Source organism: Cyphellophora europaea, assembly GCF_000365145.1.
Source record: "Cyphellophora europaea CBS 101466 unplaced genomic scaffold supercont1.6, whole genome shotgun sequence".
Classification (NCBI taxonomy): domain Eukaryota; kingdom Fungi; phylum Ascomycota; class Eurotiomycetes; order Chaetothyriales; family Cyphellophoraceae; genus Cyphellophora; species Cyphellophora europaea.
In genome coordinates, this window is record NW_008481812.1 from 1,379,959 (window position 1) to 1,397,108 (window position 17,150).

At 54.2% G+C, this 17,150-nt stretch overlaps 7 protein-coding genes and 1 non-coding gene across 8 annotated transcripts; 5 read left to right on the forward strand and 3 right to left on the reverse strand.

The window, feature by feature from the left end:
- Positions 1-1,572: 1,572 nt before the first annotated feature.
- HMPREF1541_06741 (uncharacterized protein) lies at positions 1,573-2,502 on the forward strand (the record flags this gene model as incomplete). Its single annotated transcript, XM_008721071.1, has 4 exons — positions 1,573-1,618; positions 1,665-1,901; positions 1,951-2,321; positions 2,368-2,502. The coding sequence occupies 4 exons, from the start codon at positions 1,573-1,575 to the stop codon at positions 2,500-2,502; spliced, it is 789 nt and encodes a 262-aa protein (XP_008719293.1).
- A 980-nt stretch (positions 2,503-3,482) lies between these two features.
- HMPREF1541_06742 (glutamine-fructose-6-phosphate transaminase (isomerizing)) lies at positions 3,483-5,783 on the forward strand (the record flags this gene model as incomplete). Its single annotated transcript, XM_008721072.1, has 5 exons — positions 3,483-3,487; positions 3,537-3,607; positions 3,659-3,890; positions 3,942-5,515; positions 5,563-5,783. The coding sequence occupies 5 exons, from the start codon at positions 3,483-3,485 to the stop codon at positions 5,781-5,783; spliced, it is 2,103 nt and encodes a 700-aa protein (XP_008719294.1).
- Positions 5,784-6,162: 379 nt separating this feature from the next.
- On the forward strand, positions 6,163-8,537 carry HMPREF1541_06743 (uncharacterized protein; the record flags this gene model as incomplete). The annotated part of the gene is made up of 2 exons (XM_008721073.1): positions 6,163-6,438; positions 6,486-8,537. The coding sequence occupies 2 exons, from the start codon at positions 6,163-6,165 to the stop codon at positions 8,535-8,537; spliced, it is 2,328 nt and encodes a 775-aa protein (XP_008719295.1).
- Positions 8,538-8,886: 349 nt separating this feature from the next.
- HMPREF1541_06744 (uncharacterized protein) lies at positions 8,887-9,540 on the forward strand (the record flags this gene model as incomplete). The annotated part of the gene is made up of 1 exon (XM_008721074.1): positions 8,887-9,540. One exon carries the CDS (start codon positions 8,887-8,889, stop codon positions 9,538-9,540), a length of 654 nt encoding a protein of 217 aa, XP_008719296.1.
- A 319-nt stretch (positions 9,541-9,859) lies between these two features.
- On the forward strand, positions 9,860-9,974 carry HMPREF1541_06745. Its single transcript, XR_573437.1, has one exon. It is a non-coding gene; the product is annotated as a 5S ribosomal RNA (ribosomal RNA).
- A 308-nt stretch (positions 9,975-10,282) lies between these two features.
- Positions 10,283-12,170, reverse strand: HMPREF1541_06746 (uncharacterized protein; the record flags this gene model as incomplete). Its single annotated transcript, XM_008721075.1, has 2 exons — positions 10,283-11,082; positions 11,138-12,170. 2 exons carry the CDS (start codon positions 12,168-12,170, stop codon positions 10,283-10,285), a joined length of 1,833 nt encoding a protein of 610 aa, XP_008719297.1.
- A 621-nt stretch (positions 12,171-12,791) lies between these two features.
- Positions 12,792-14,211, reverse strand: HMPREF1541_06747 (isocitrate dehydrogenase [NAD] subunit 1, mitochondrial; the record flags this gene model as incomplete). The annotated part of the gene is made up of 5 exons (XM_008721076.1): positions 12,792-13,132; positions 13,231-13,881; positions 13,934-14,008; positions 14,059-14,122; positions 14,179-14,211. The coding sequence occupies 5 exons, from the start codon at positions 14,209-14,211 to the stop codon at positions 12,792-12,794; spliced, it is 1,164 nt and encodes a 387-aa protein (XP_008719298.1).
- A 474-nt stretch (positions 14,212-14,685) lies between these two features.
- HMPREF1541_06748 (uncharacterized protein) lies at positions 14,686-16,886 on the reverse strand (the record flags this gene model as incomplete). The annotated part of the gene is made up of 2 exons (XM_008721077.1): positions 14,686-16,599; positions 16,650-16,886. The coding sequence occupies 2 exons, from the start codon at positions 16,884-16,886 to the stop codon at positions 14,686-14,688; spliced, it is 2,151 nt and encodes a 716-aa protein (XP_008719299.1).
- Positions 16,887-17,150: the final 264 nt, after the last annotated feature.

The window sequence follows — 17,150 nt, forward strand, 5'->3', positions numbered from 1 at the left end:
ACCAGCCCAGCAGCAGCAGCATCGTCGAAAGCGTCCTCCTAGGGCACCGTTGGATGTTTGTTGGAGCCTGGAGTCATCGACAACAAAGTTATGGAAGTCGCAGGGATGATATGAAGGCTAGACGCGTGAACTGCGGATGTCGAAGGGGTTGGAGCAGCAAGCGCAGGCAGGTATCTTCCAGATTTATGTTTCCCAAATCTATTGAAAAGCCCCGAAAAAGGAATTCGCAGCTGGGATATCCGACACGATTGCGACAATAAAGGGGAGAGGATGAGAATTATTTCGAGGTGTAGGGGAGAGCTGCGAGCGCAGGTAGAAGGACTGGCTGCGAGTCGCAGTCGCAGGCGCGTTAGCCCATTCTTGGCATTTTGCGCAGTGACGATGATGACCAGCAATTCTGTCCTCCTCTTTTCACAGGTAGTAGCATCTCGTCAGCATCGAGGCACCTTATGTTTTCAGCTTCAGCATTCGAAGTACGTCTTACGGGCTCGATGTTGTATTATTTCGCATCTTGTAGTCTAGAGGAATCAAATTATACACCGTGACATTTTCGCGTGCTCACGCGCCAATTTTCCCGGCGCAGCCAGGCTGGCTCTGCTTCTGTCCCAGGCTTCTATAGTGTATCGCTCAATCAAAAATTGCATTCGTGAAATCGAAGTCTTCTGCGTATCAGGACTCGCCGTAGCTTACATGTTATGGTCTTCGCCCATGATTGGGGTCGAATATCGCCGAAGGTGGATGTGCACAGGGGGCAACATCATTGATAGCCGTAGTATGTTGGATTATAGTCATCATCCTGCCCCAAAAACCGCATCTAGTTGGAAGGCATTGTACGTGCAGACGCGGGGTGCTGCCTGCGGCAACGGATGGCTCATAGTAGACAGGCGATGAAGTGAAGTGGTTCTTGGATGCGAGGCGATTATTGTCAATGTGAGACGTTTGCCCATAGGCCGAGTATCTGCGCACGCATCATTTTGAGTAAGGAGTGTACTTAGCTTCCGATTATGCAAGCATACAGACAGTATGAGGGGGGAAGAGGGGAAAATCGAACGGCTTGCGGGCGTAGGTGATAGTAGAAAGTGGTGGAATGATGCAAGGTTGGAAGGCTGAAGGTGGGATGATGGATGGGGTTGAAAAGAGGGGCGCAGGTCATTCTTTAGCGACACGAAACTCAGAACGCCTTGTCGCTGCCTCGTTGATAAAGCTCGTGATTAGGCTGCTCATGCTGGCTTGAGTTGCTGGTCATCGCTGTCAAGGTTGAAGTGAGATCTCGGCAGCTTAGAAGATTCAAGGAGGGCAAGAGCCTGGCATGTCGGAAAATTGCAAGCGTCCCTCACAACCGCCCTACAAGTACCGATCAGGAGCCGAGATGCTGCTACTCGTTGGGTCACCTTTATCATGATGCAAGCACATTGCATACTACGTAGCTGCGCAAATAGAAGCCGAATACGAAGACCATATTTGCTGCCGATTTCTCTGGCTCTTGTTTGAAAGTAGTTCCCATCCTTCGAGGAACAAAGAATCGTCTTCATCCTTGTAATCTACTCTACACTGGCTTGGCAGGTGAACGCGATGTCGTTTCCGTATAAGAAAGTGCTTGTCATAGGGGCCACTTCAGGTATGTTCGGAACGACCTTCTATTGCAGCAACTTGAATAAATGCAGGTATTGGCGAGGCCCTGGCCGACAAGCTCGTTATAGAGGGCTCCTCTGTCATCGCCACCGGTCGAAGAAAGGAGAACCTTGACAAGTTTGTGCAGCGGCATGGACAAGGAAAAACCGATACGGCAGTGTTCGACATCACTCAGTTAGGGAGAATTCCCGAGTTTGTAAGCAAGGTGACCACAGCTCATGATGACATCGACTGTGTAATCCTCAACTCGGGCATTCAGCGGCGAACTGGTAAGGAGGGCTGCCATCTCTGTAGCCGTATGCTAATGCCTGTTGTCAGATTGGAGCGAGCCCGAGACAATCGACATTGAGACTGTCGATCTGGAGTTCAAAACCAATTACCTCTCGTACATTGCCCTGACAAAGGAGCTGATTCCTTTCTTGAAGTCCAAAAGTCGAGATACAGCCTTGATTTACATCTCGTCTGGGCTGGCTTTGGTGCCATTGCCGCCTAGGTCCAACTACTGTGCGACCAAGGCTGCACTACACCAATGGATCATGTCTCTGCGAACGTCGTTGCAACCTACCAAGATCAAAGTCATTGAAATATACCCTCCTGCTGTACAGACTGAGCTTCATGATGAAAAGCATCAGCCCGACATAAAGAATGGCCGACAAATGGGGATGCCGCTGGAAGACTTCACCGCAGAGGTAAGACGCGGTCAACTGTTGTCCAGTTACAAGCTAATGGCAGCAGGCATGGGACGGACTTGTGAAAGGACTGGAGGATATACCCGTTGGCATCATCAAGAACACCTATGAGGTCTTCGAGATCAAGCGGCGGGAAGTGTTCGGCCAGATGCTACAGCGGTTAGGCATGGGCGGGAAATGAACAACCCTCCTGATGACGCAGGCATTCTCCTTTTCAGGCTGCTCGTCAGCCAGTGGTGTGAGGGCAACAAGCCAGTAATTCAAGGCAAGCAAAGACAGTTGTGAAACCGACGAGGGATAGTCAGGAGGCGGCCCCAGTATGGCAACTTTCCGGCTTGACCCCCAAGAGGGGTGGCGACGGCGAGCGAGTAGGCCAGGTCGAGGCCATGTTGGATGTGCGGCTGGCACACCACCAAGCAACTGTGTGTGCAAGCCGTGGGCCTGCCGCTTGATCTGGTTCCATATATCAGAGACCGACTATTGATTGCACGGGCGCATTTTCGCATAGTAGATGGGAATGCAGAATAAAATGCCACAGCTGTGAGACCTCAGGGTCAAATATAGCAGCCATGCTGCAGTGCACTTCGAGCTAGGCCTTGTTTCAGGTAGCTGGCGATCTCCAGCGCATCCAGGGAACCCGCTGCGATTGGAACATCTGGAGACCAGCCACGCCAGCTAAACTGGGTGCCTGCCAAGAACTGTATCGATTAGTGTTTGGGGCAGCTGTTTGTTAGTGCGATAAGCCAGCATAATTGTACGAGGGTGGGGTTGAATGGGCGACGCGCACTGGTGCTGCGCGCCCGCATGTGAGAAAACGGGCACTACGCAAAGCCTCAGCCCGCGGGCGGTCAGCATAGCAACGGCCTGGCAATAAATGTGGTTGACTCCGTGTCATCACCAACATAGCTATACTCTGACTACGCCCTCCGTCTCATCCATCAGCAGCCACTCGCTCTCATTCGTGTATTCGCATTCCCTTCAGGGCCTCTAGGGATCCCAGCGTACTCGCTATTCGCTCCTGTTTCGGATCCATCTACTGCAAGCAGCCTTCTTTGTTGTCCACCGCCCCTACCTCCTGCGCAGCCTCAGCTTCCACCGTTGCCCCAGATACAACGTACATTCCACCGCAGCTGAGAAGATACACAATTGACAACCGGCACCATGTGGTGAGTGGGCTTCCAAGCAATTCAAACTGCCCAGGCTAACAAGCTGCAGCGGAATCTTTGGCTACATCAACTACCTCGTCGAGAAGGACCGAAAGTACATCCTAGACACCTTGGTCAATGGTAAGGAACAAGCGGAGCAACAAGAGGAAACATCCGGCTGACTGTACCCAGGCCTGTCCAGGCTAGAATACCGCGGGTACGACTCTGCAGGTCTGGCCGTCGACGGAGACAAGAAAAATGAAGTCTTTGCCTTCAAGGAGGTTGGCAAGGTGGCCAAGCTGAAGGAGCTCATTGCTCAATCTGGTGTCGACTTGACCAAGACCTTCGATTCTCATGCTGGCATTGCTCACACTCGCTGGGCTACCCATGGTCCCCCATCTACCCTCAACTGCCATCCTCACAGGTCAGTCTGATACCCGACTCCCTCAGGCTTCTCATACTGACGACTTCACAGATCTGACCCCAAATGGGAATTCACTGTCGTTCACAATGGTATCATTACCAACTACAAAGAACTCAAGGCTCTGCTCGAGGGCAAGGGCTTCCGCTTCGAGACCGAGACCGATACCGAGTGCATTGCGAAGCTCGCCAAGTATCTATTCGACTCCCACCCAGATATTGACTTCACTACCCTATGCAAGGCCGTCATCAAGGAGCTGCAGGGCGCTTTCGGTCTTCTGATGAAGTCGGTACACTTCCCCCATGAAGTCATCGCTGCTCGCAAGGGTTCACCCCTGGTCATTGGCGTCAAGACTGCGAAGAAGATGAAGGTTGACTTCGTGGATGTTGAATACTCCGAAGAAGGTGCTCTCTCTGCTGAGGCGGCCAGCCATAACGTTGCCGTCAAGAAGTCAGCCAACGGTCTCCTAGCCCCCACGAACCTCCTCGCGCCCCCCGACAAGTCCCTCTTGCACCGCTCCCAATCTCGAGCCTTCTTGTCTGATGACGGCATGCCTCAACCCGCCGAATTCTTCCTCTCATCCGATGCCTCTGCTCTTGTCGAGCACACCAAGAAGGTCCTGTACCTGGAAGATGATGATATTGCCCACATTCACGACGGTCAGCTCAACATCCACCGTCTGGCCAAGGACGATGGCACTTCCAATGTCCGTGCTATTCAGACTATCGAGCTCGAGCTGCAAGAGATCATGAAGGGTAAATTCGACCACTTCATGCAAAAGGAGATCTTCGAGCAGCCCGAGTCTGTTGTCAATACCATGCGTGGTCGCTTGGACGTGGCCAACCAGACGGTTACGCTGGGTGGTTTGAGACAGTACATGTCCACCATTCGCCGCTGCAGAAGACTGATCTTTATCGCCTGCGGCACATCTTACCACTCCTGCATGGCTGTCCGTGGTGCCTTTGAGGAGCTCACCGAAATCCCCATCAGTGTGGAGTTGGCTTCGGATTTCCTCGATCGGAAGGCTCCTGTGTTCCGTGACGATACCTGCGTGTTCGTCTCCCAGTCCGGTGAGACTGCCGACTCTCTGATGGCTCTGCGCTACTGCTTGGAGCGTGGCGCTTTGACTGTTGGCATTGTCAACGTAGTGGGCTCTTCGATCTCCCTCCTGACTCATTGCGGTGTTCACATCAATGCTGGCCCCGAGATTGGCGTTGCCTCCACCAAAGCCTACACCTCACAGTTCGTTGCCATGATCATGTTTGCTCTATCTTTGAGCGAGGATCGCGCCTCTAAGCAGAAGAGACGCGAGGAGATCATTATCGGCCTCTCCAAGATCAGCGAACAGTTCAGGGAGATTCTCAAGCTCAATGATTCGATCAAGGCCATGTGCAAGAAGTTCTTGCAGGGCCAGAAGTCGTTGCTACTCCTGGGTCGTGGCCATCAGTTCTCTACTGCTCTCGAGGGAGCCCTGAAGATCAAGGAAATATCCTATCTTCACTGCGAAGCCGTCATGTCAGGCGAGCTGAAGCACGGTGTTTTGGCCCTGGTGGATGAGAACCTGCCAATCGTCATGATCTTGACCCGAGACAACATCTTCGCCAAGTCTCTGAACGCCTATCAGCAAGGTACGTTTCATTTCATACTGGATCATTGCGCAACTAACAGTATACAGTCATCGCACGTGCTGGCCGACCTATCGTCATCTGCAACACCGGCGATCCCGAGTTCCCTCCCGATAAGACTGAGCGTATTGAGGTCCCCCAGACCTGCGATATCCTTCAGGGTCTGCTCAACGTCATTCCTCTACAACTCATGGCCTACTGGCTTGCTGTGTCAGAGGGTCTCAATGTCGACTTCCCTCGCAACTTGGCTAAGTCTGTTACTGTCGAGTAGTTGCTTGTGCCCGCATCGGTCACGAGAACTCTAATGTACGGATACACTCAAAGTTAGGATGGAAAATACCCAGGCTTAGAAGAATCGCAATGCGTTGGGCCTGTCCTGGCTCCCGGGAGCAGGGCTATTATAGATAGCGTCATGATCAATGTCGAGAATGAGAATGAAAATCAGAAGAAATTGCTTTCAACTATCCAAGATTAACTCGTGCTGAAGCGTGCTGTTTGGCTGCCTGAAATACAGCCTTGTAAGCGAGAGGCGCAGCCTTATCGAGCATGGTGCCCCACAGCTGAGGTACCAGGTACCTAGACCTCGAAAGCACATGGAGTGACACACACGGCGGAGCTTCAGCATTGGAGCATGACGAAAACCCTTTGTCATGCCCAAAGACGCGAGACTCGCGCCAGCTTCTCCCGCCAGTGAGACCTTCAGCGACTCGAGTTCTCGATCCCGGCGCAAACATGGTACCCCAGCCGATGTACCTGCGGACTCCGCTGGCCCAAGCGGACAGGACGTCCTCCTCTTCCTCATAGGTTCGCGCCTGCTCAATGCACTCATCATTCAGACGTTCTTCCAGCCAGATGAATACTTCCAAGCTCTGGAGCCCGCGTGGGCGCTTGCATTTGGCTCGGAAGCCGGCGCGTGGATTACATGGGTACAAATATCACCTTCACTGTCTGGAGATCTATTAACCGCCTGCAGGAGTGGAAAAAGCACCTGCGCTCTGCAATTCATCCCGCGATCTTCGCTACGTGCTACAAGGCAGCCGAATACCTCGCGAATGCCCTCGCGCTACAAGCACCTTTCAGAGCGCAGCTGCTTCTAGCAACCCCCAAAGTTGCGCAGGCAGTAATCGCAGCTCTTGGTGATTACTATACCTGGAGACTCTCTGAAGCCATATATGGCGTACGGTCTCTTGCGCCAGCAGCTGCTCTGGTACTGACCGTGGCGAGTCCATGGCAATGGTTCTGCTCCACCCGAACATTCTCTAACTCGCTTGAGACGACGTTGACTATAATCGCCCTCTACAATTGGCCATGGCATTGGTCCAGCGACGGCAGCACAAAGGACACAGGCGAGGCTGACGCGCAAGGATTGCGGAAGCGAACGGCGGTCACACTATCTCACGGCGATGTAGATGAGACAACACGCTTACGACGAGCATTACTGTTTGCGGCCCTTGCCACCATCCTGCGACCCACAAACATACTTATCTGGTTTGCAATGACGATCCTGACCTGTCTGCGCGGCGTAAGGTCGCATAAGCTTGTCAACGTGCCGGGCACAGAGCACACTGCTCTTATTGAGATCGCCGGCTACACGCTACTTCCTACAAAGACAGAATGCAAGACATTCCTTAGGGAAGCGGTCCTGTGCGGAGGTGTGGTCCTCGCAATATCTGCAGTGGTGGACCGCCTATTCTATCTCAGTTGGACCTTTCCGCCATGGAACTTTTTGTATTTCAACGTTGCCCAATCCATCGCCATCTTCTACGGCAATAACGATTGGCACTACTATCTATCACAGGGCTATCCGCTGCTCCTAACTACCGCCCTGCCCTTTGCGCTGATTGGCATGTACCGTTCAGTTCTCGATACTTCTGCCTACCGAAACCTCTCCCAATCTTCTCGAAATGCATTGTCCAACTTGACGATTGCCTCACTCTTCGTCCCAGCTATGCTCTCCATCATTTCCCACAAAGAAGTGCGCTTCATCTACCCCCTCTTACCAGGCCTCCATATACTTGCCGCACACCCACTGTCAACCCATTTTGCCTCGGCCTTCGACTCTCTCCGGCCCTACTCACAAACCTCGCAGCTTCTCAGACGCGCCCTCTTAGCCATCCTTTTGGCCATCAACCTCCTCATTTCCCTCTACACGGCCACCCTCCACAACGTCGGCCTGGTCACGATCACCGAACACCTCCGCACCACTTTTGAGACGCACTACCTGCCTCTTCCCGGGCCCATTGCTCAAAACATGACCGTCGGCTTCCTCATGCCCTGCCACTCCACCCCCTGGCGCTCCCACTTGCAATATCCGCCCACCAGCTCCTCCCCGGGCATTGACGCCTGGGCCCTCACCTGCGAGCCACCACTGGACCTCAACGCCACCGCCAAAGCCACCTACCTAGACGAGGCAGACCAGTTCTACGTCGACCCAACAGGCTGGCTGAAGCGGCACATGTCGCGAAACCCGCCCGTAGCCAAGCTCTCTACGGGGGGTGTCGCCAACCACGAAGCCGGTTTGTTTGCAGGCCATACGGCGAAGCCACGGCGGGTGTTTGAGATCGAGACCAAGGATGAGGAGGAGCTGTGGCGGGAGCGCAGGGGTCGCCGGCCGTGGCCCGAGTACCTGGTGTTTTTCCAGCAGCTGGAGCCGCAGATGAAGACGGTGGTGGGCAGGCGCAGCGGGTATAGGGAGTGTGAGCGGGTTTGGAACAGCCATTGGCACGATGATTGGAGGCGGACGGGCGATGTTGTCGTGTGGTGCTTGTATCCCGAGAGGAGGACTGACGTGGCCAATGTAGCTGGGAAGGAACAGGTGCAGATGGCGGAGGCGAGGCGGAAGGCGGCGATAGGTGGGCAGAGGGAGAGTACCGTGGAGAAGCCGTTTTGGAAGCAACGCCCGTTGCTGGGCAGGAGTGAGCCGGCGGGGTGGTGGGATTGGGTGAAGTGGAAGACGGGGCTTGAGGTGAGGAAGAAAGGCTGGCTGGAAGGGTTGATGGGTCGCGGTGGTGGAGACTGGAATTGATGGTGCCAGGTGTAGAGACGAGCTGTAAAGCCATTGTAATTATACAGGCAAACAGAGCCGCTTCTTCGTATTCGGATCTGAAATTCGAGAGCAGTCCTTTTATTGTGAGATACTGCGAAGCAAAGCCATGACTCATATTCAGTGAATCGAAACAGACATATCTACCTACAGCCTCCTCCTACACCGGGTTCCATCGAGCTCCTCTACATAGACTTCCTTTATAGTCGACCCCACCTATGCCTTCCAGCACACACGCTCTCCCCATGATCGCCGGTGCCAGCCACCAATCCATAGCAACCGCAACGCCAGACCACCCCTCCTCACAGCATACCTGCGTCACCCCCGAACCATGCCATCTCCTCTTCCCAACAGCCGCTTCAAACTGAAACTCATCCTCCTCTCCGGCGCCTCCGGCACGGGCAAGTCCACCACAGCCTACGAGCTCTGCCACCGCCTGCGCCAGCACCCGCGCAGAACCATGCATGTGCACATCGACGCCGATTGTTTGGATGCCATGTACCCGCGGAACGACGACGCCGGGCTGATGCTGAGGGCCTTGGAGGCGCTTTGGGGTGTGCTTTGGGAGGAGGTTTGGGGGCGGTGGGTCGATCATGGGGCAGTGCGGGCCACGGGTGCGGATGACGGAGAGGCTGGACCGGTGGGAGGGCTGGGAGTGGCGGTGCTGGTCATCAGTGGGACGGCAGTTGTGTTGGAGTTGCAAAGGATTCGGGACGTTGTTGTGAGCGTGTGTGCGGGCCAGATGAGGGGGCTGGAGATCGAGGTGCTGCCGGTGGTCTTGCACGCGGAAACAGTCGTGGTGGAGGAGAGGCTGAGAGGGAGGGTGTTGGGTGAGGAGCTGCAGGAGCATTTGGACAGTAGTCGGGAGTTCAGGGCCTTGTTGAGGGACTGGACTGCCCCGGTTGGGATTGAGGTTAGGAGAGTGGACAGTGGCAGGCCCTTGCTGGATGTGGTGGAAGAGGTGTTGGCGGTAAGTGGACTGTGAAGCACGATAATGAGTAGTGGCAGCCCCGATAGCCAGAATCGTGGCTGTGGTGCTTTCATTCTCTCATTTGCCTGTGCTGTCAGCCAACAAAAGGGACTGACCTGCCTGAAAAGAGAAGCGGGAGAGGGATAAGAGATAGATGTCCAAGTCATAACTGAACAGTCGCGAACCAAGATCCACAATGGTCTGAGGAAGTATTGGTTGTTTCAGAAAGAAGGCGCCTCGCAAGGCAACCAGGCGTCCAACACACATGCTAGGAATTCATCAGTCTCTTCAAAAGTGCCAATATATCTGGCATAGCTCAACAACTCTTTCGCAATCGACCACACCATACAGAAAATGGCGCTTCCCGTTCGCTCAGCGCACCCAAGCTGTATTGGGCCCGGCTAGTAGTCAAGTGGGTGACCATTGGCGAATCCCGGGTGTCGATTGTTTTTGTTTTCCAGCTGCCTATCTGCCCAGGAGTAAGCCAAGTCGGTGAAACAATTAGTCACTGGAAAGGTGTTGCGCTCATGTCGTCACTGGGACGTGTACACGTCCACGACTCAAGGACGAGGAGGCAAGCCAAAGCCCCTTACAAGCTCTGAGTCAATAATGTTGTATCGATGCTTTTCTGTCGCCAATGACGCTGAAAAAATTCGTAATGCCAGCCCGCTTCTATACGAATACCAAATCGCTTTTGATTCCCCTTGTTTTGCTGCTCGTGTCCAGTAAGCGGTGGTGCAGGACTGGTGTAGCGACGCTAGACCGCTCTCACCACATCGAGGCCTCGGACATCGCTTGTCGGAGCATCTTCCTGTCCATGCTCACCTCCTCTGCTGACCGTACTCCTCACGCTCTCAACTCTGTGCAGCACTTTCTCCTTCAAGCCCGTGATCGTCTCCGTATGTTCCTTGCTCAGCTTCTTCTCTTTGACGAAAACTCCACTCACAACAGCCAAGAAACTCAAGGCCGTGTACATGATCCACATATTACGCATGCTCCACGCAAAGGCAGCTTTGACTACACGCTTGTGGCCCTCGTCCTGAATCGTGTGCGTGAGCATGACATTCGCAGCGGCGTGTTTGCCCGTCAACTGTTCCGTGAGGTCGGCCGGCAGCCCGGCTGCTCGTAGTTGGGAACTCCTGGCATCCATACTGTTCTGGAAGACAACGCCGCCGAGGATGATCGAGACAGCCAGAGACAATGATCGGACGAAGGCGAAAGTGGATGTGGCTGTTGCAACGTCATCTTGGGCAGAGAACGCTTGTAGTGCCACGAGCGATGGCTCGAAGAGGAGTCCGGATCCGGCGCCGGCGATGAGCTGGAATCCCACGATTGTGGCAATGGACGTTTCTGGTACCAGGCTCACGAACGCTCCGTAGCCTGCAGTTAGGAGGACTGTGCCCAGCCAGATGAGTTCTCTGTACTTTCCTGTTCGATGGATGAAGATTCCGGTCAAGACTCCGAAAACCGCTGTGGTAACAATCAGCGGGACGAGGAGAACACCCGACCTTAGTGCCGAGGCTGCCTTTGCTGATTGAAAATAAAGAGGCATGTAGTCTGAAGTACTGTTAGTGTCGTGGACTGGAGTAGATGTAATAGCTGGAGGACTCACATTCGCCAGCAATGAACGACATTCCGTGAAAGGCGACCACCAGTAGACTCGCGACATTGCTGCTTTCCCTGAACAGCTTCATGGGCATGAGCGGGTACCTGGCGATCCTCTTCTCCGCGTAGATGAACAGCAAGCTGCACAGCGCTCCAATTACGATCAGACAGATCACCTTTGGCGAGTTCCAGGGAAACGTAGTCCCTCCAAAGTCCAATCCCAACAGCAGCATCAAGACCAAAGCCAGAATGCTCAGACTGCCTGCCCAATCAATAGCTTTGACACCCGCTTTCAGAGGCGTCCTCGGATTATGCACATCCAGGAACAGCAGCAGCAATACACCCGCCACACCACAAACCGGCAAGTTAATCCACCAGCACCACCGCCAATTCGCCAGGTCCGTCAGTACACCGCCCAGGATGGGCCCAACGGCGCCGGCGGCTGCCCAGATGGCCTCGCACAGCCCCAGGAACAGACTCCGCTGCCTCATGCTGAACAGATCACTGATCACAATGTTTACCAACATGATCAGTCCTCCGCCCGCGGTACCCTGTAGCGCTCGGCCAACCACTAGCATCTTCATGTTGATCGCCGTGGCGCACACGACAGAAGATAGCATGAACAGAACCACGCCAGCCAGCAAAATGGGTTTTCGTCCCCAGATGTCGGACAGCTTCGCCCAGATCGGGGCACCGGCTGCGTTGGCAATCAGGTAGGCGCCTCCGATCCAGGCATAGCCGGAGGGCGACTCCAAGGAGGCGACGATGGTGGGGATGGCGGTCGACACGATCGTGGCGTCCAGGGCGGCCACGAACAGCGAAAGAAACAGCGCCGCGAGGATGAGTGTCATGCGGAGCGTGGAGCGGGTCGCTGGCGGGGGCGAGACGTCGTCATCGTTGACTTTGCTGTGGGTGCCAGCGTTGGCCTCGTCTTGTATGGGAACATCAATGACCGCTGCTGCCTTGGCCTTTGGATCAGCCGCCGGGACGATGGGGTCGAGTCCGTAGCTTTGCTCGATGCGATCCTTCGTGGCTGTCATGGCGGCTGCGGTCCCTTAAGCTCCAAACAAGAAGTGACGCCCTATTACTACTTCCACGACAGAGACAACAACGCGGAAGGAAAGCCATGTTTCTCTGCCTGGCGCCTGTATACCGAGGGCGGCAGGAAAAAGGCTTTCTTGGGGGTGGATCGAAAACCCATGCAGGGAGGTATTCGTATTCGCCGACAGCGCGTCTCTGACTCACCGCGCTTTCGGGCTTCTCCGATCTACAGGTAATCGATCAATCTACATAAGCTAGTTCCATCTTCGAGACAGTGGGGAAAGTGGAGGTGGCTTTAATCTGGTCAGGTAGGTATACGCGATAGGTTAGCAACAGAGGATGTCACAAGTGAGGTTGAAACGCTGCCTGGTTGTCTTGAACAATCGATACCGGCACAAGACCTGAGCCATCGGCTCGGATCTGTTGGGAATCCCTGTGAGTCTAAAGTGACTACCGCAGTGTCTTCTAGTTTCGCCAACATCATAAGCAATCGATTCACATGGAACAGAGTTTTCCACAACAGTCACGAGAACCACAGGCTAAAGGATATCAACATTGTGTACCTCCACGTACACTTGCGCCTACGAACTCATGCGATGTGGGTTGCATTCAAACAGTGATCATAGATCGGCCTCCATCTTATCCAGAACGGAACGAGTGAACTCGTGAGTGGTGGCATTGCCTCCCATGTCCCTCGTCAAACTCTTGCCGGAGCCAATCACCTCATATACAGCTCGCGATATGCGGTTCGCATGGTCATCAAGACCCAGGTGTCTGAGGAGCATCGTGCCGGACAGCAGCAGGGCCGTGGGGTTGGCCTGGTCCTTGCCCTTGATGTCAAGACCCACGTGACGGCAGCCGGGCTCGAAGACGGCGACATCGCGACCCATGTTGCAACCTGGCACTACACCAGGACCGCCGACCAACGCTGCAGCGATGTTGGTCAAAATACCACCGTAAACTGGCGCTGTTAGCAATGGTCCATGGTCGAAGAGTTGGACAGGTCAATATCAATCTCTGCCCGCACATAACATGGAGAGTTAAAGGAAGGAGACTTACGATTTGGCATGACCATGACATCGAATTGCTGCGGCCGGGAAACGCACTGCATGGAGGCATTGTCAACGATCATGTCGTTGACCTCCAAAGTGGGATAGTCCTCGCCGACCGCCTTGACAGTGTTGCGGAACAGCCCATCGGCCAGCTTCATGATGTTGGCCTTGTGAATGCAAGTAACCTTCTTGCGGTTGTTGGCCAAGGCGAACGAGAAAGCAAACTTGGCGATGCGTTCCGACTTGGCCCGGGTGATGATCTTGAGAGACTCGACAACGCCGCTCACTGACTGGTGCTCCAGTCCAGAGTACTCGCCTTCGGTGTTCTCACGGATGATGCACAGATCGACATCCTTGTGTCGCGTGTTGAGGCCGGGGATATTCTTGACGAGGATGACGGAAGCGTAGATATCAAGCTCTTGTCGCAGGGCGACGTTGAACGACTGGTGACCGGACCTCTCGATGGGAGTGTGCAGAATACCTTTCAGACCGAGCTTGTTGCGCTTGAGAGAGGCTATCGACTCTCGGAAGAGCTCTTCAGAGTGCTTGTTGCCCGTATCAACACCGGAAACATCGACTTGCTCCCACTCAATGGGAACGTTATCGGCCTTGAATATCGTTTTGACGGCTTCGGCGACCTCAGTACCGATACCATCACCTGTCAGGATCAGCATCACCGTTCTCAGCTAGGCTTCAGTTAGACAACCTACCTGGGATCAAGGTGACAGTGTATTTTCCTCCGTACTTTGTAGGCTTAAAGATGTCGGACGAGAGGGTAGCGTACGCTAGTATTTTGTCAGTTATACGCCGTATAGTGCGCCAAAGCTCCACCTACACCGAGGAAGGAAGGATGAGGTCGTGGACTGAGTAGAAGCTCGTTGCGCGGTCCGCAGCAGAGACTGTGGAGGGGTCAGTTCCGAAGGAACGTCACAGGCGGTTGTCGCAGCCTTCTTACCTGCGCAGAGCGAGCTGACCTTGTGAGTGACATCGCGAAAGCCCAATATAGGTCCGAGAGAGCTCCAGAAACTATCAAAGCACCAGCTGGAGGACGAAGGTATCAGATATGGGAGGCTGCAGATTGACCTTCGGAACAGCACGTTTTGCAGCTTTTGCTGCGAGCAGTGCCGCGCTGCGACTGGTCGCCCGTGCCGAAGCTCCATTACCGTTTTCGGGCAAGCGGGCACGACGTCACTAGCTAGTCGTAGCCGCGGGTACAAGTACAAGTACACCACCTAGTAGACACTACGCATGTCTACACATTACTGTTGACATTGCATTCTCTTATCATTTCATACTGTGATTCAGCCTATGTCATCATCGTGAAAAGCGACATGAACGTGTGGACATCCCGAGTCATCAATATCCAGTCCTGGTCCCGCTTCTCGTACGCCAGACGCTTTCCGTGGGTTCAGAAGATGCAAACAAACAATAGAATTGTACAGTCGAATATCCTGGTGCTGTCCTATACATATCGCGCGCTCAAATTTGCGAAAGCATCCGGACTGTGCCTCCCGCTCTCGAGATTGTTGATAGCCACACTATCGCGGCTGGAGTGTGATAGAATACCCGTGTTGGCGGCAGGAACTTGAGTCGAGTTTTGGAAGAATGGATTGCGATTCGCTGCAAGATTGCCAGCGCCGCCCGCCGAATGCATGTTACTCATGGACACGGGCATGGTTGCGCTTCGTTTAGCTGCCATGGTACCACCCGGCATAGTAGCATTCTGGTTCGAAGCTTGCTCATTACCGGGCTCGGGGATCGAGGACAATGTTTGCTGCTTCGCTGGTGCTAGGGATGGGTAGTTGTACAGAGCAAGGATTGCGTTGTTGTCAAACCTGCCAGTCTGCTGTGCCATCATGGGTACTTGCTGACCCTGCTGCATATATTGAGGCTGTCCTTGAGATTGGCCTTGAGGCAGATTCGAATAGCGGTTGGCCTGAAACTGCTGAGCCTGTTGGGAAGAGGTTTGCTGCTGGTCATACTGGAAGTTGGGGAATGGGTTATTGACATGCTGTTGGTGTTGAGCCTGTGGAGCATTTTGCTGCTGGAAAGGATTGCTGCCAGAGAAAAGGCCAGGCACACCAATTTGGGCTCCTGAGTCCGTCGAGGCTGGTTGAGATTGCTGAGCATAAAATTGTGGTGGGCTCGCTCCAGAGGGTGGTATGCCGAATGGATTGAAGCTGGATCCATTGGATGGTTGCGGTTGTTGAGGCGCATTGTTCAGGAAGGGGTTGCTGCTCGTGGGCTGGGGCTGCTGTTGTTGTGCAAAGAATGGATTGGTTGCGGTAGCTTGTGGCTGTAAATATTGCGGAGATTGTGACTGCTGGAAGAATGGATTGTTGTTGTTAGGGAGAGCTGCAGGAGAGGCCGTATAACCATACTGTGAATTTTGCATCACGAAGGGAGGAGTCATGGTGTGCACTCGAGAGTCGTGCACGCCAGCTTGCTGATTAGGGTACCCACCCGTACTGTGAGGGAATAGAGGCTGGGTAACGGGTTGAGTGACTTGCATGTTCTGGAATGCCTGTACCAAGCCGCTATCGGTCTGGCTCCGGGTCTGCTGGTCGAATGGGTTATTGCTCCCAACTGAAGGCACCCCTGACGGTGGCTGTTGTGCCGGCTGAGAGCTGCCCAGCGACAAGCCAAAGCCCTGACCACTGGCAGGTTGATCAAAGGGATTATTAGATCCTCTCGAAGCACCAGTATTGCTTGCTCGGATGCCAGACTGCGCCGAATCAGAACCTCCTGCCGTGGTCACGTTTGTCCGGGACGAGCCTGTAGGCTGGGGCGTGACCCGTTGGGCTGAGGACGTTCGCTCGGCCGGCTGTGGTCCTAGCTGAACAAGAGCTTCGACCGTCCGCTCAAGGTTGCCATTCAAGCGACGAAGCATTCTGGTGTTGATCTCTCGATTAGGAAAGCCCATATCTTTCAATTGCGTAAGTTTTAGCTCCAACTCAGCATCCGACATCCGGGCTCCAGCATCTGACATCCTGGATATCGACCCGTAGTCATCCCCAGAAATTGTGAAGGCGGAATCAACCCTTGGCTCCGGCGGAAGCTTCTTCTTGTCGTGCTTCGACAGTGAAAGGGCTGAGGAGGATGCGCGTAGACCAAAGCCAAAGAAGCGGTGTTTCTTTGCGGGCACCTGGGGTGCAGCGGGCTCATAGTCGGGCGATTTGGGTGGAACAGTAGGTGAAGGCTCGTTCCTCGAAGGCGGCTCCGGTCGGCCACTCTCAAGGCTCTTTTCCTGGTACTTCTTGCGAATGAACCTCTCCATTGCAGAATCAACTTCGTCTGCGTCCAAAGGAATATCGGGCTTCTTGTTTTTCGGGTTGTAAATTTTGTTGACCGTGGCGTTACCGTTTCGTTTCATGTTCTGCAATGCATTAGCCACTGATTCATGGAATTCGCGGCAAAAATGTGTACCTCAACCTGATCCGATGACCACGTGTCCATGCTCAAGGATTTAACCTTAGAGATATGCGTGCCCATCTTCCGGTGGAGGGATGCGCATCGCATGCACAGGAAGACGCCCAAGTTCCAGCTCGCCCAACCTGGAGTTCGCGCACCGCAGTCGGCACACTGGCCGTTGCCGGGGACACGGAGAAGCTCTTGCAGTTCGCGCTCGTTGCGCGCCTGCTGGCGTTTGCTGATCGATGCCATGCTGGCGCAGCTAAAGGGGTGAGTTGGGGAGAAGAGGTCTCAAGGGCGAGGTTGACGGATCTCTGTTGCGCATATATCGAGGCAACAAAGATGAACGAAGTGCTTTCCTTTCAGTCAGCGTTTCCGGAACAACAATGTCGCCACGCGATCAGAAATCCCCGAGGTCGTCGATGGTACAAACTAAGTTGAGCGGCATGGTGAGAGGGCGTTGATGGGAGATTAATCCGAAGATAGTCTGGAGCTGGCTCCGCTCGAGTCTCAGGC